This window comes from Gymnoscopelus braueri (assembly GCF_963280865.1).
Source record: "Gymnoscopelus braueri genome assembly, chromosome: 16".
Taxonomy (NCBI): Eukaryota; Metazoa; Chordata; class Actinopteri; order Myctophiformes; family Myctophidae; genus Gymnoscopelus; species Gymnoscopelus braueri.
Window position 1 is genome coordinate 19,959,260 of NC_137616.1, and position 13,076 is coordinate 19,972,335.

The 13,076-nt window shown below is 41.4% G+C and overlaps 3 protein-coding genes across 8 annotated transcripts in view; 2 read left to right on the forward strand and 1 right to left on the reverse strand.

The window, feature by feature from the left end:
- Positions 1-299: 299 nt before the first annotated feature.
- tdrd15 (tudor domain containing 15) lies at positions 300-6,159 on the forward strand (the record flags this gene model as incomplete). The annotated part of the gene is made up of 4 exons (XM_080452722.1): positions 300-328; positions 1,798-5,197; positions 5,759-6,014; positions 6,137-6,159. 4 exons carry the CDS (start codon positions 300-302, stop codon positions 6,157-6,159), a joined length of 3,708 nt encoding a protein of 1,235 aa, XP_080308848.1.
- Positions 6,160-6,700: 541 nt separating this feature from the next.
- LOC308102867 (tudor domain-containing protein 15-like) lies at positions 6,701-8,442 on the forward strand (the record flags this gene model as incomplete). Its single annotated transcript, XM_080452723.1, has 3 exons — positions 6,701-7,800; positions 8,084-8,226; positions 8,429-8,442. 3 exons carry the CDS (start codon positions 6,701-6,703, stop codon positions 8,440-8,442), a joined length of 1,257 nt encoding a protein of 418 aa, XP_080308849.1.
- Positions 8,443-10,602: 2,160 nt separating this feature from the next.
- afdna (afadin, adherens junction formation factor a) overlaps positions 10,603-13,076 on the reverse strand; it is a 134,664-nt gene continuing 132,190 nt past the window's right edge. For all 6 annotated transcript variants that reach the window (XM_080453566.1, XM_080453562.1, XM_080453563.1 and 3 more), the window contains one exon: positions 10,603-12,716. In XM_080453566.1, the coding sequence (XP_080309692.1) occupies positions 12,560-12,716 (157 nt within the window). In that variant the 3' untranslated portion in view covers positions 10,603-12,559. The remainder of the gene's footprint in view (positions 12,717-13,076) is intronic.

Here is a 13,076-nt window from a genome sequence, read left to right on the forward strand (position 1 = left end):
AAAAACATACAGTGCCTATGTTTTCAGACCTTATTTGAACAATAAGCTAATAGAATTTATTAAGTGTTTATTTTTGTCAGGAGCCTATTATCTCTTGCGTGTAAGCCCTGCAAAATTTAAGACATACCGGTACAATCATTTCAATTCCAGTCCTCCATGGTTTCCTTCTTCTGAATTTGTTCTTTTGACCACTTACGCACTTAAAATGTTGTTGCTTTGAGTGAATGCATTTTATTGTCTTATTATTATACTTAAATACATTATTTCTTTTCAGGAACCCAAGATTACCAGCTGCTGCCATGTTGTCCAGGCTGGGTTCAGTCCAAAAGTAAGTACAAGAATGTACAAGTCAAAACATTACAGAATATATTCCGAGGTTTTCCTGGCTTCACATTGGTTTACTTTTTGGCAATGTTTTTTTGGTGATGTTACCTGAGGCACACTGACCAGCACAGCATTTATGGTCAACAAACATCTTCAACAACTAAAAACATTCTATTGAACCAAAATACAATTTAAAGTCCAAAACAACAATCTAATTGCATTTATTTCATTTATTAGCTAATCGGTCCTGACAAATAGTCCCTCTTTACACATTAGACTGTAATAATTATGATTACATTTTACATAGTCAGCCCAGTGGTCAGCCAGTTGTAATGGCAGACTATATGGTGATATTAAGGGTGTTGATGATTTCCTAATTCGACACAGGCACACAGGCAGATAGAGATCTCCATGTGTGCTTAAAAAGAGGACAGACAGACAGACTGCTACAACGGGTATTGCGTAACTAGGTGGGGCATGCAACTTCGTTCCTGACCTGCATCGTTCCAGAGTAGCTAGGCCGGTGTTTAGTACAACATAACTGTCATTTCATCCCTTTCAAGTTGTCTGTGGCAGGCGTTGTACAGTATATGGACATGCCTGAGCTCGATGTGAAATTGCCGTTGCCAAGCAACGCTTGATCATTTAAGGGTCCAGTATTTTTCCTATCAAAGAGAAGTACCACTTAACTGTATAAATAAATCCCTGTTCGCTGATCAGTTGTCACTGTAGCACGCTGAGTTATACTTACCACAGCTGTTTGTTCATCTTTACAGAGTCTTCGACACAATTGACTGAGATCATTTTGTTATTAAAGAAAGCTTCTGCGCTTTATTACTACACACATGTAAATAACAGCAGCATTGCTGGATGTACTACTTGCGTTTAGATCAAAGTATTTTTCACAGTTTAACAACTTTTGACAGTTGGTGCTGAAAGTCTCTGCTCTAGTAGAAAATGCATTAAATGGCTTAACTTGCAAGAGCTGAGAAGACAGATGCAATACCCGTTGTACCCATTGTCAAAGTACCCGTTGTACCAGTCTGTCTGTGCCCGTTTTATGCCCATATATGGAAATATCTGTCCTTGTCCCTTTTATCCAACCGACTTGACACATGGCACCTCACTCCCTCGCGATCCACGTGGCGAGTTTGAAGTTGATTGCTTTGGCGGTTTTTGAGATACAGAAAAGACAGATGCACTCACGCACACAGAGAGTTGCGTAATTTATAGTTAGATGATGAAATGATGTTGTTGAAGATGACTGCCTCAACAAATTAATGGCAGATGTACAGTAATTTAGAACCCCTTATCAAGTGTTAACAGTGAATGTTTAGAAAATGGCAAGTTAGATGTAAATGTATTTCTTTTCTACACCCCTAGTATAGATGCGTCTTGTTGCTAGCACACCTATACTGCTATCTTTTTGTTTTCACCTACAGTATGAATAATATGGGGTACTTTTATCTGCAGGTCTCTGGAGTCAAGTCCATCTGCACCATGTACTCTCTGGCCAGTAGAACTCAAGCTAACACATTTGGCCTGCATGCCTAACGAAACCCTGATACACTTTCAGGCACAGTACTTGACTGTATGTGAACTGGATTATAACATCCTACAAGTGGAAATACAAAATACACCAAAGTCAAAAGCTACAGTAAATGTAGAGGACCTTTGCCTAGTAGAAGATGTGATATCAGCCCACTGGCACAGAGGGAGAGTACAGAACATACAGGGAGACGTGTTTGATGTATTCCTTATAGACCATGGGAATGTCCTGAGTGTCGGCAAAGACCACCTGTCTTCCTGCTCGAATGATCTATTTAGCCTTCCTCCCAAGATAGTCTGTGGCTTTTTCGCAAATGTGCTACCCATTCAAGACCACTGGGATCCTGTACTGGAGAAGTACTTGTTACACCTAGTTGGGACAAGCATCAGAGGATACATCCATGCCCTCCTGCCCCACAAGATCCTCATACTGGAAGTCCCTGACATTAATAAGGATCTAATTAAGCTGGGTTTGGGGAAGCATGTGGACACAAACACTTTCCTTCTCTTGGTTGAGATGCTCACAGATGTGCCACTCAAACAAAGTATCGAGCCAGTCCCTGATTTGTTGATTGACCAGCCAAGTGGACAAAAAATCTGCTTTAAACCACCTTCTAGCATACAGGGATTTGAAGATATTCAGTCCTTCTGTGGACCTAGACTGAGTGCTGGAAGAATTGTTAAAGTGCGAGTAACTGCTGCAGTGAAGCCTTGGCTTTTTTACTGTCAGGCAAACAACATGACAGCTGATCTACAGGCATTGTCAGAGAACTTGGCTGTAACTCATGAGTCAAGAAGAATTGATCCAAGTCACCAGACACCATCAGAACACCTGGGGCTACTCTGCTCCGTCAAAGGCAGAGACGAGAAGTGGTATAGAGGCTTTGTGCGCTTTCTCCCTGTACAGTCTCATGTACGAGTGCTATTTGTTGACTATGGATTCTATGAATCTGTCCCAGTTGAGAATATCCACAGACTGCCACCTGAATTCCTTTCCAGGCCCATAATGGCTTTCCCGTGCTCCCTCTCCTGCTTGAATGAGAAGGATGAAGCAGTAACAACACGTCAGCTGAGTTTCCTCAAGGAAGGCTTGCTTGGAAGAGTATTAGTCGCAGAAATCAAAGGGTTTGATGAAGAGCAGAATCTTTATTCCATCACTGTGCTAAACACAGAAGATTCTATGAGGAGCGACGCAAAGTCAGTTCAGGATATTTCCGAGCTGAACAATGAACCAGTATTCGACAGTGATCAAATGTTGCCAGAGGGTGGTTATTTGTTCTACGAGTCCTGCATGGCTCGAACCTTGAAGATTGCAGCTCAAGTCGAGGAGATACAGGTTGACACTGTATTCGAAGGGTATGTGGAAGCTTCCCAGAACCCGAACAACTTCTCAATTAGAACAACAAGACGCAATCATGCTTTTGATGTGATGATGGAAAATATAGCCAATCACTTCAGTCAAATGAAACTGGAGGATGATGTACTGGAGAATCCTGAGATAGGCGCACTCTGCTTTGCAATGTATGAGAAGGACATGCATTTCTACAGAGCTGTAGTGATTGACATTCTTGAACATGGAGCTGAGGTGCTATTCATTGATTTTGGGAACATTGAGAAAGTGCCTCACGTGCTGATAAAAAGGATTCCAGAGAACTTTGCTAGAGAACCAGCATTTGCCATCAGATGTGGTCTTGTCAATGTCATTCCTAAGGATGAAGTCTGGACCATGGCCACTGTAGACTTCTTCAGGCGAGCTGTGTCAAATAGAGCCCTGCAAGTTCAGGTTGTCCAGATGGGAAAAGGCAAGCTTGTTGTTAATCTCCATGAGAAGGGACATGAAAACATTCAGAGTATCAGTGAACTTCTCATCTCTTCAGAGAACGCAGAATACTGCAGAAGTACTCCTTTTGAATCTAACATGCAGACTGAAACGACGGCAACAGGAAAAAAGAAAAAACACCCAATATATAGTTCGACCCAAACAATAACCTGGAACACAACACAGTGTGAGCAGAAGCATGAGGAGGCTGAGAAAGTCAACACAGCAGTTCCACTGACAAACAGCACTCCAGCAATTCTAATGACACAAGCTCCAGCAGCGTCGTTCAAACCATCTACGTTTAGGCCTGGTTCTGACTTTGCTGTCTGTTGCTCTCACATTAACTCTCCGTCAGATTTCTGGTGCCAACTGCTGAACAAGGTTCCCGACTTGGACAAACTGATGAACGAGATTCAGCAGTTTTACAAAACTCATACAATTCCTGTCCAGCCAAATGTTTCATGTTGTATTGCGAAGTCACCTGATGATGAAAGATGGTACAGGGCCTGGATTGCAAGAAAGCAGGGTAATGTTGCCAAAGTGGTTTTCGTTGACTATGGCAAGACTGCCCATGTTATGGAGAACAGTCTTCAGGCAATTCTACCACAGCACCTCGAACTGGAATCTCAGGCTTTCAGATGCAGCCTATACAATCTGATTGAACCTATTGACCTTAAGAGCTTCAGTGATTGGGGCACAGCGGCGTGCAACTCACTGAAGGATTTTGTGCAAGCCAACACTGATGGCCTAAGATGTGAAATGTTCTCTCTCCTGATGGTGAAAAACAATGGGCTGTGCAATGTTGTAGACCTCTACAATGCTCAAACTAAACAGAGCATATCAAAGAGTTTTGTGGAACAGGGCCTGGCAAGAGAAGTGAAAATCTCAACTATGGCACAGTCATGTGTATGTCCTGTTTCCTTCACCTACTCATCATTCAACCTTGGTGCTGGGAGTGAGGAACAAGTCTATGTCACTCATGTGAACAGTCCATGGGAGATTTACTGCCAACTTGACAAAAACACTAAAGAGATTGAAGAAATTCTACAGATGGCCTCAGTGGAAAGTGATACATTGACGCAAACCAACAACGAAGAGTCTGCAGGAAAATTGTGCATGGCAAGATACTTTGATGGAAAATGGTACAGGTGTGCAGTACAGTCAGTTCAGTCACCACTGCATCACACAGTTTTCTTTGTCGACTATGGAAATACGCACATATCTGAAAAGATCAATATCAGGCCTATACCCAGAAATTCAAATGAATTGCTCTACACACCTATGCAAGCTGTGAAATGCAGCCTTGCCCAAATCCCAAATGGAGAGATGTATGCAGATGTACAGCAATGGTTCGAGGAAACCATACTCAACAAGCCACTGAGAGCTGTTGTAGGTGGAAAGAGTGAAGAGGGGACACTTATCATTGAGCTGTTTGATGGTGATCTACACATCAACAAGGAGGTGAAAGAGCTGATCGCCAAATTGACACCTAAACCAGAGATGCCTGTAAGCGCAGACAGTATAAACGAGACACCTAGAGCAAATAAAAGAAAGGACTTAAAAACACCAGACAATAACCATCGTTACCAACAGCATAAGAGGCCATGTGCCTCTACACATTCTGATGTCCGGAGCACATGCCACAAGAGAAAAGAAAAGCAGGGTGATACAAGCACATCAGAGCAGCAACCATGCCAAGCAGAAATGCCTAAACGTGCCAGTTTTCCAAAAGCCTCTGCACATTCTCATGACCGAAAAACATGTCACAGGAACAAAGAAAAACAGAGCAGTGTTCTAATGCAATCTAAGCCAAAAGAGAACCAAAAGAAGCAATGTGATAACATTACACCAGAACAACAGCAATGCCAAGAAGAAATGCCTACATGCAATACACCAGCACCGCAACTACGGCAAGCAGAAATGCCTATATGCATTACACCAGAACAGAAACCATGTCAACCAAAAATGCCTAAACTTTCCAGTTTACCGGACAACAAAGTGGCCGTGGGCTTCAGGGCTCTGTGTTATGTCTCTCACATTGACACAGTTGACAGCTTTTTCCTTCAGATGCAAGAGGATGAACCGGCTCTCCTAAAGATTGGCGAATACCTAAACTCTGATGCATTCAGAGATACACTGAATGCTGTTTCAGCAGATCTGACACTAAATGACCTTATTCTGGCAGAGTACGAAGAGGATGGTGCTTTATACCGTGCTGCTGTTAAGGGCTACGAAACAAGTAGTCGTATTAAAGTTCAGTTTGTGGACTATGGCAACTCTGCAGAAGTGGCAAAGGAGAAGATCTACTACATGACAGCAGACTGTCTGTCTCAGCCTAGATTCAGCACAGCATGTTCCCTAGTAGAACGATTAACCTATGATTCTGATGCCTCTTTCACAGAGGATGTGATGGGAAAACCTCTCATGGTTGATTTTGTTGGTCAGTTTGGTGCTCAGTGGGAAGTTGAACTTGAAATACATGATGGAAAAACTCATCCAATTGCACTTAAAGCAACTGATGAAAAAGAGATTGATATGGAAATAGACACCCCTGCTTTCTCTATTAATTCAGCTAAATTGGAAAGACACACAGGCTGTGACCAAAGCTCATTCACCGTCGAACAGGAAACTATTCAGTCAAGAGCTGAATCTGACGAAGTAATACTGCCCGCCGAAAGTGAGAAACCAGTGCTGAAGTCTCGACATGCAACACAATCAGCTGAGCATGATTTAGACACCTACAACCAGAGTCCCAGTCAAAAACGGACTACAAACGCGCATGACTCTGAGAGTGCTGGGAAGCCAAATAAGACTATTAAATCCTCTGTTGAAGCTGAGGAAGATACCATGGGTGTGGTTGCACATCTGATTAATCAACCTAGAGAGACAGAAGATGTAACACTCCTATCTGTCCTACCTAATGGTGAGTTTTGTGTGAGACTAACTAAGATGGCTGACATGTTCACTGCATTGGAAAGACGCATAGCTGAAAATCTACATAAGTGTGGCATGGTAGCTGAGGGGAATATCAGAGAAGGACTCGAGTGCTTATTGAGCACACACAGGGACAACCAGTGGTACAGAGGAACTGTTCAGCATGTGGACCAGGGCAGATGTTCAGTGTTCCTTATGGATCACGGAATTACAGAAGATATCACTTTCGGTTCCCTCAGAGAGTTGGATGATGACCTTGCACAAATCCCCGGCCTGGCAGTGAGGTGTACATTGAACAGCCTCGGCCTCCCTATGGCGAAGGAACCTTACAAAGAATGTCAGGAAACACTCAGAGCGATGAAAGGCAAGGTTCTAAAGCTGGTGTTTGTGTCCTACTCTAAAGCTAATAACCTTTGGAAGGTTGAAATTGTCATGAATGAATTGTTCATTCAGCAGATAATAGGCATAACCTCTCAGCAACATACTGAAGAAGAGATGAGTCCTCTCATGGAAACTCTCAAAATGATGGTGAAAGCAGATAAAGAATCAAGCACAGACCCTGGCCCTGCTCAGCAACTGATCTTTGCCCCTATCAATCTAAACCAGGCATACTGTGGCTTTGCTGCTACAGTGACAACCCCCTTTCAGTTCTGCGTGGTCCTAGAGGACTTCGAGGACTTGCAGCTCACCATGCCCACGGTGTCTGCCATTTTAAACGACCTCGCTGAGGAGATCTCCCCTCTTCCCGAGGCCCACCTTGTACCCGGCTCCTGCTGCCTGGTGAGATCGGACAACAAGTGGTGCAGAGCTGAAGTCATAAGTGCCGACACCACGGTTGTCACAAACCTAGTGGATTATGGCCACTGCACAGACATGGCATACGAAGACCGCAGCAACCTGAAGAGACTTCCAGAGAAACTAATGAGACTACCGAAGGTGACCTACCCATGCGTCCTGAGTGGAGTGGAACCAGTTGGACTGGGGAGCCAGTGGACAGATGAGGCGTTGGTGTTCTTCCAGGAGTGTTTGTACCCGAAGGACCTCCAGATTATCTTCAGGGCATTTGTGCCAGAAACCCATTGGGAGGTGGACATCCTGACAGAGGGCGTCCATGTTGCCAAGAAGCTGGTTGATGCTGGACATGCTTCCTATATAGATGTGATGCTAAGACAGAGGTACAAACTTATTCTCTTAACTTATTTGTTAGTTTAGACATTGAGTATTCTTTCATATTGCGCATGGCATATTTCATTACGTAGAAAATTCAAGCATTATAGGATACATTGTTACTTTTGTGCACATTAAATTGCAGTCACTGCAGAATATCAAATATGCTGGAATATGTCCCACAGCTGCAGAAACATGAAATGAAAAGTATTTTTAGTGGAAGGTTAATGCATGTCCCAATTTCTGTGTACTACTGAAGTATCCTAACTCTGGTACCATGACATCACACAGGTTCCAAGAACAGAGTGCCTGTCCAGTCCCTCCTCAGAGTGCCATGGTCAATCCCTCCTTAGAGCGCCATGGTCTGGTAGAGGCTGATGGAATCACCAGTCTAGAAACGGCAGAGGACCGCAACATACCCTTTGCATCTAAATGTATGTTAAGTTTGAATATGTATGCTTTTTTGTTGCAGTTGCAATGAACTAATAGCACCAAATGTTGGTGTGGGCTGAAGATTAGTAGGAAAGAAAAAAAACAATTGATGCTCTATTCTCTATTGTGACTTTCAACAATACTTGTACATGGATGAAGGCTTTGAGCAAGCTACTGATTCTAACTTTTCCTCTCTTCTAACAGGTTTGCTGATGTGATGCTGCTGTATGTTGGTGCCCTGTACCTTGGGGACTCATAAAGAAGCCTCAGAAGGACCTTGTACATATTTCTTTGTGATAGTGTTTGTGTGAAGTGAACGTATAACTCATATATTACTTAGGTTTCAGTAGTACAATTGTTTTAATTTGTTTTTATTAGCACATTCTTGTATATGTTAAGACTACAAGTATTTTCACGTTCTTATTTTTGCATTGCAATTTAAAAATATGAAGAACATATTTTGTTTTGAATATACATTTTTGAAGTTGTACTAGTTTTTGAATTAATATGCTACTTTAAATGTAGACTTTTGGCCCAAAAGTTTTTGGCTGTGTTAAGTCTATTTTAGAGACTACATAACTTGTGTAGACTTGTGTTACAATACAAAGTAATTTGAAAACTGAACACCAAATGTCTCAAATGTCTGTTATTCATCTTACCATTTCACAAAGCAAATTCCCAGATTCTTTATTGATTCAGTCAGTTGCATAAAAAGGACTTAAAGCTGCAATTGGGAACTTCATTTTTACCAATCTGTATGGTAGTATATGTAATACAATACTACAAGCACATATGCAGTGGTCCCCAGGCTAAACAAGGATTCCCATTTGGCAGAGCTGTAGAAATGTGGTTACTTAATACTTACACAGGAGACAGGTTAAAAAAAACGCATTTATAGTAACGTTCAAGACAAACCGATTGCAGCTTTAAAAACAGGATTAAGTTGCTCACAGAGCATCATAACCGCAGACTACAAGTCAGTAATAACAGGGTAATGGTGCAAATGTTAATACATAAAGACAATAGTGCAATTTAACTTGGAAAGAAATATTCCTATTATTTCTGTCCCAGGTTAAGTATATCTTAGTTACTTCTCTGATTCCTCTTTGGTGTAGGATATAGCTACCATATACCAGTGCTTTGTAAACCGAAGGTTCACCATTCAAAACAGTAATTTAAACAGTTTGCCCTTCAAGGGATAGTTCACCAATAAGATGAATTTTTTTCTATCTATTAGTCACCCCATGGAGACTTGAATTCATGGATATTTTTTGTTTTTTGTCGCATTCCTAAGCCAATAATTTGATGACCGGTAGCGGTTCCGGTAGGAGACACAACCACTGCCTACCGGTCCACTGGTCATCAAATTATTGGCTACAAAAACAAAAAAATATCCATGAATTCAAGTCTCCATGGGGTGACTAATCGATGGATTTTTTTTAGCACATTAAAACGGGGAAGGCATTAGACTTCAGCATTGGCTATTAAAAAATTGCTACATCTATTTTTGAACAATGTTAGTGTTTGAAGATTTATTTATTTTTTAATCTCTTGGGGGGGGGGGGGTCCCTGGCACCAAACATTTTCAGATGGGTGGTCCGCTGCCAAATGTATATCAATTTGGGGGTAACTTGGCACAAAAGTTTGAGATTACTGATTTAGAAGGCATTGAAGGCATTCGGTCAAGCCATTAGATAACTTTGAGCACAGGGAAGATCACATCTGCCAAGTTCATGACTGTGCGCCATAAGAAAATGTCAAAGTGGGATTTGAACCCATACTTCCAGGGGAGACTGACCTGAACGTGGCACCACAGACTGCTCAGCCATCGTGATAAAAACGGCACTTAATCATTCAACATTGATCAGCCATCTATTGTATATATCTCTGCTGTCCGGCAGCAACCAGCTAAAAAAACAAAAGGTGGAGTTAGGAGGTTTTGTTCATCATTGATAAGAACAGCTAAATCGACCTCCAAAGCTCACAATGAGGTTGGAGGTCAAAAGGGGGTGGAGCCTGGAGTCAGCTAAACCAGCAAACTCCACCCCCCTTTGGTGGACTTAGCTGGTTTTGTCAGAAGCACTTTTTAATATTCTTTTAATCAACACAGTCAAGTATTTTCTACTTAAGCCACAATGAGGAGCTGTTGAGTTAAATATTAGTCAACTATTAATTTTAGAACCAAGTCATCTTGACAGTTTATGGACACGTTAAAACATGATCGAACAAATAGAATCTTCGGACGGTTGCCCATCATTCCTCAACATTTAGCTAAGTCTTTATTAAAACCTTAGCCTTAAGAAATTTGGTCAGTCACACAAATATTAAGACACCCGTTGGTATCTCATCGAATTAGAAAAGACCACAGTTCCAGCCTGCACTGTTGAAAAATCTGTGTTTATTAATGATTTACAAAAGGCTAAACATGGAACCATTTAAATGATTCAGTTTATTTTGAAACCTAGAAAGGAGGCTGTGGGGGTAAGTGGGGACATATGAATGTTCTGTAGTGTTGAGGTTCACACACACACACACACACACACACACACATCAGCTAAACATCCTTAAAAGCAGTAAACAGGATCTTATGTCTATAAACACTGTTGCCTTATGGATGCAGAATCAGTTAACAGTCTGTCTGTTCCGCTTTCTCAACAAAATCATATTTACACACACGAAGAAGTCACTCAACAGAATGGCAGAAAATCTGTACATTTCAAATGTAATTCTTTGCTATGATGGGAATGATCCAGAGGTCCAAGGATTGATCTGGTGGTTGCGGTTTAAATGCAGTTGTTTAATAAAATACAGTTTACCATAGTACAAGGGGTCCCAAAATGTCCATGTCTCAGAACAGATCACTGGTACAGTTAAAAACAAAATTGTGCAAGAATTCTTTTTTTTTTTACACAAAGTTTTAAATAAATACCTGTGATGCAAACAAGGACTTGGAGATGTTTGTTTCTTTTTTTTATTATATATATTTTTTAAACCATCACGTTTCTTTTCCCTGCTTTATTATGGCAAAGAATGTAGTGTACGATCAGTCAAATTAATTTCCACACAGCTCTGCAAAATGACTATTCAATTCAAACAAAGAAAAATCCAATAGTAAAAAATAAAGCATCTTCAGGGAAGGGATGGATAAGAAACATTAAAACTATGCCTGGTGACAGGGAGAACAGATGAAGGAGGGGAGTTCGGTTTGTCACGTCTCCCTCCCTGCTTAGTTACACTGTAGGAAAATGCCCCACTGGAACAACTGTTTACCTGGTGATGGTGACACAATGTTAGTGCTATTGCCACATTATTTCAGAACATTTTCATGTTGAGTGGCACAAATTTGATGCGAGCGTGTCGTTTGTACAGTAGTAAGGAGAAGAGTTCTGGCGTCTGATATTTACAGTCTTCTTGTGCACTTTAAAGAACCTCCTCTAAGACCCAGTGAATTCTAGTGTAGAAGGGAAAGCCATAGAACCTTCCAGAGTGAATCGGAAACAAAAAAAATTGCAATATTTAAGAAGAGAAACACAAGCTCACCACTCGGTACGGAATGAAATAACACAGTGTATGGCAAACCAGAATGGACAAAATGTTCACTCACTGAGCATCAGAATAATACAAAGAAAAAAAGAAAGAAAAAAAGATTGGTCTCAAGTTCTCAATCCTGGGCATTTATTTCATCAAATTAAAAGTGAGAATGTATGTAATGCAGAAAAACAGCATAAAATAACATAAAATTGTTAATATTACAGTCAGCTATTTAAAAAGAAATTTTAAAATGAAAACAAAAAAACTTTTAAATCCGTAACCCAAGAACCACTTTACAAACAAAAATATATCCCCCTTCGTCATAGAGATTTCGCAATTCTTTTGTATCTCACTAGATATAATTAAAACATTTTTTACAGTGATTTACCATAATATATCTTTGATAGATCTTAATGAAGAAAAAAAAAAAGATGTATGCCATAAAGGTCTCGCCTATTGCAACGATACAACTATGTCGTACATGAATGGTCCAGTTAAAGATTTTAAAAAAAGGGGAGAGGGAGCAAGAGAAAAGGGGCTGAAAACGCAGGGGAGAGGAGACGCTGGTGTGAAGGGGGGGGGGGCAAACATCTCTCTCTCCCCTTTCGTCTGCCAGGTAAGAACCAGAACCAAGGTTTTCCCGCAAACATCTAAGACCATTCTTTGTTCTGTTAAGGAACAGGCAAAAGAAGTCTTAAGATGGTTGTGGGGAAGCGAGGCGAGTTAGCTGGGTGGAACAGGGAGGGGTAGTTCTCTGGGGGTGGAGTCGGTGCGGGGGTGACTAAGGCGGTGTTCTGAAGTCTACTATTTTGTGTTAAGTTCATTCTCCAGCTCCATGAGCTTGCGCGAGGCCTTGACCTTGTTGGACACCTCCTTCCCCTGGGAGAAGAGGCGCTGGCGTTCCTTAAACGTCATGCTTTCTGGCGGAGCTCCGCTGGGGACTGAGTTTTCCTGCTCCTGGCTGCTCGGGAGGAGAAAGACAGGTGGAGATAGGGAGGGAAGGAACGTGGGTGAGAGGACTACTCATTGAAATAACACACAAGACACTTGGACATCCACGTCTATGCACTCATTCAACTTAAGACTCATCCATAAGTTTCTCAAACTCAAAGTAACAAACTAGTTTAAAATCAGAGTAGATTTTCCCCAGTGTGTGATTCCAATCATGCACATTTGGATAATTAAACATCATCATGAAGTCACCAGAAATACAATAGAGTGATTGTATACCATGGCCACAGAGGATACTTGAGCTGGTACTCATTTCTAGTGGTAAATGTCCTTTTTTGATCTTAAAGGCTGCATTACAGTAAAGTGATAC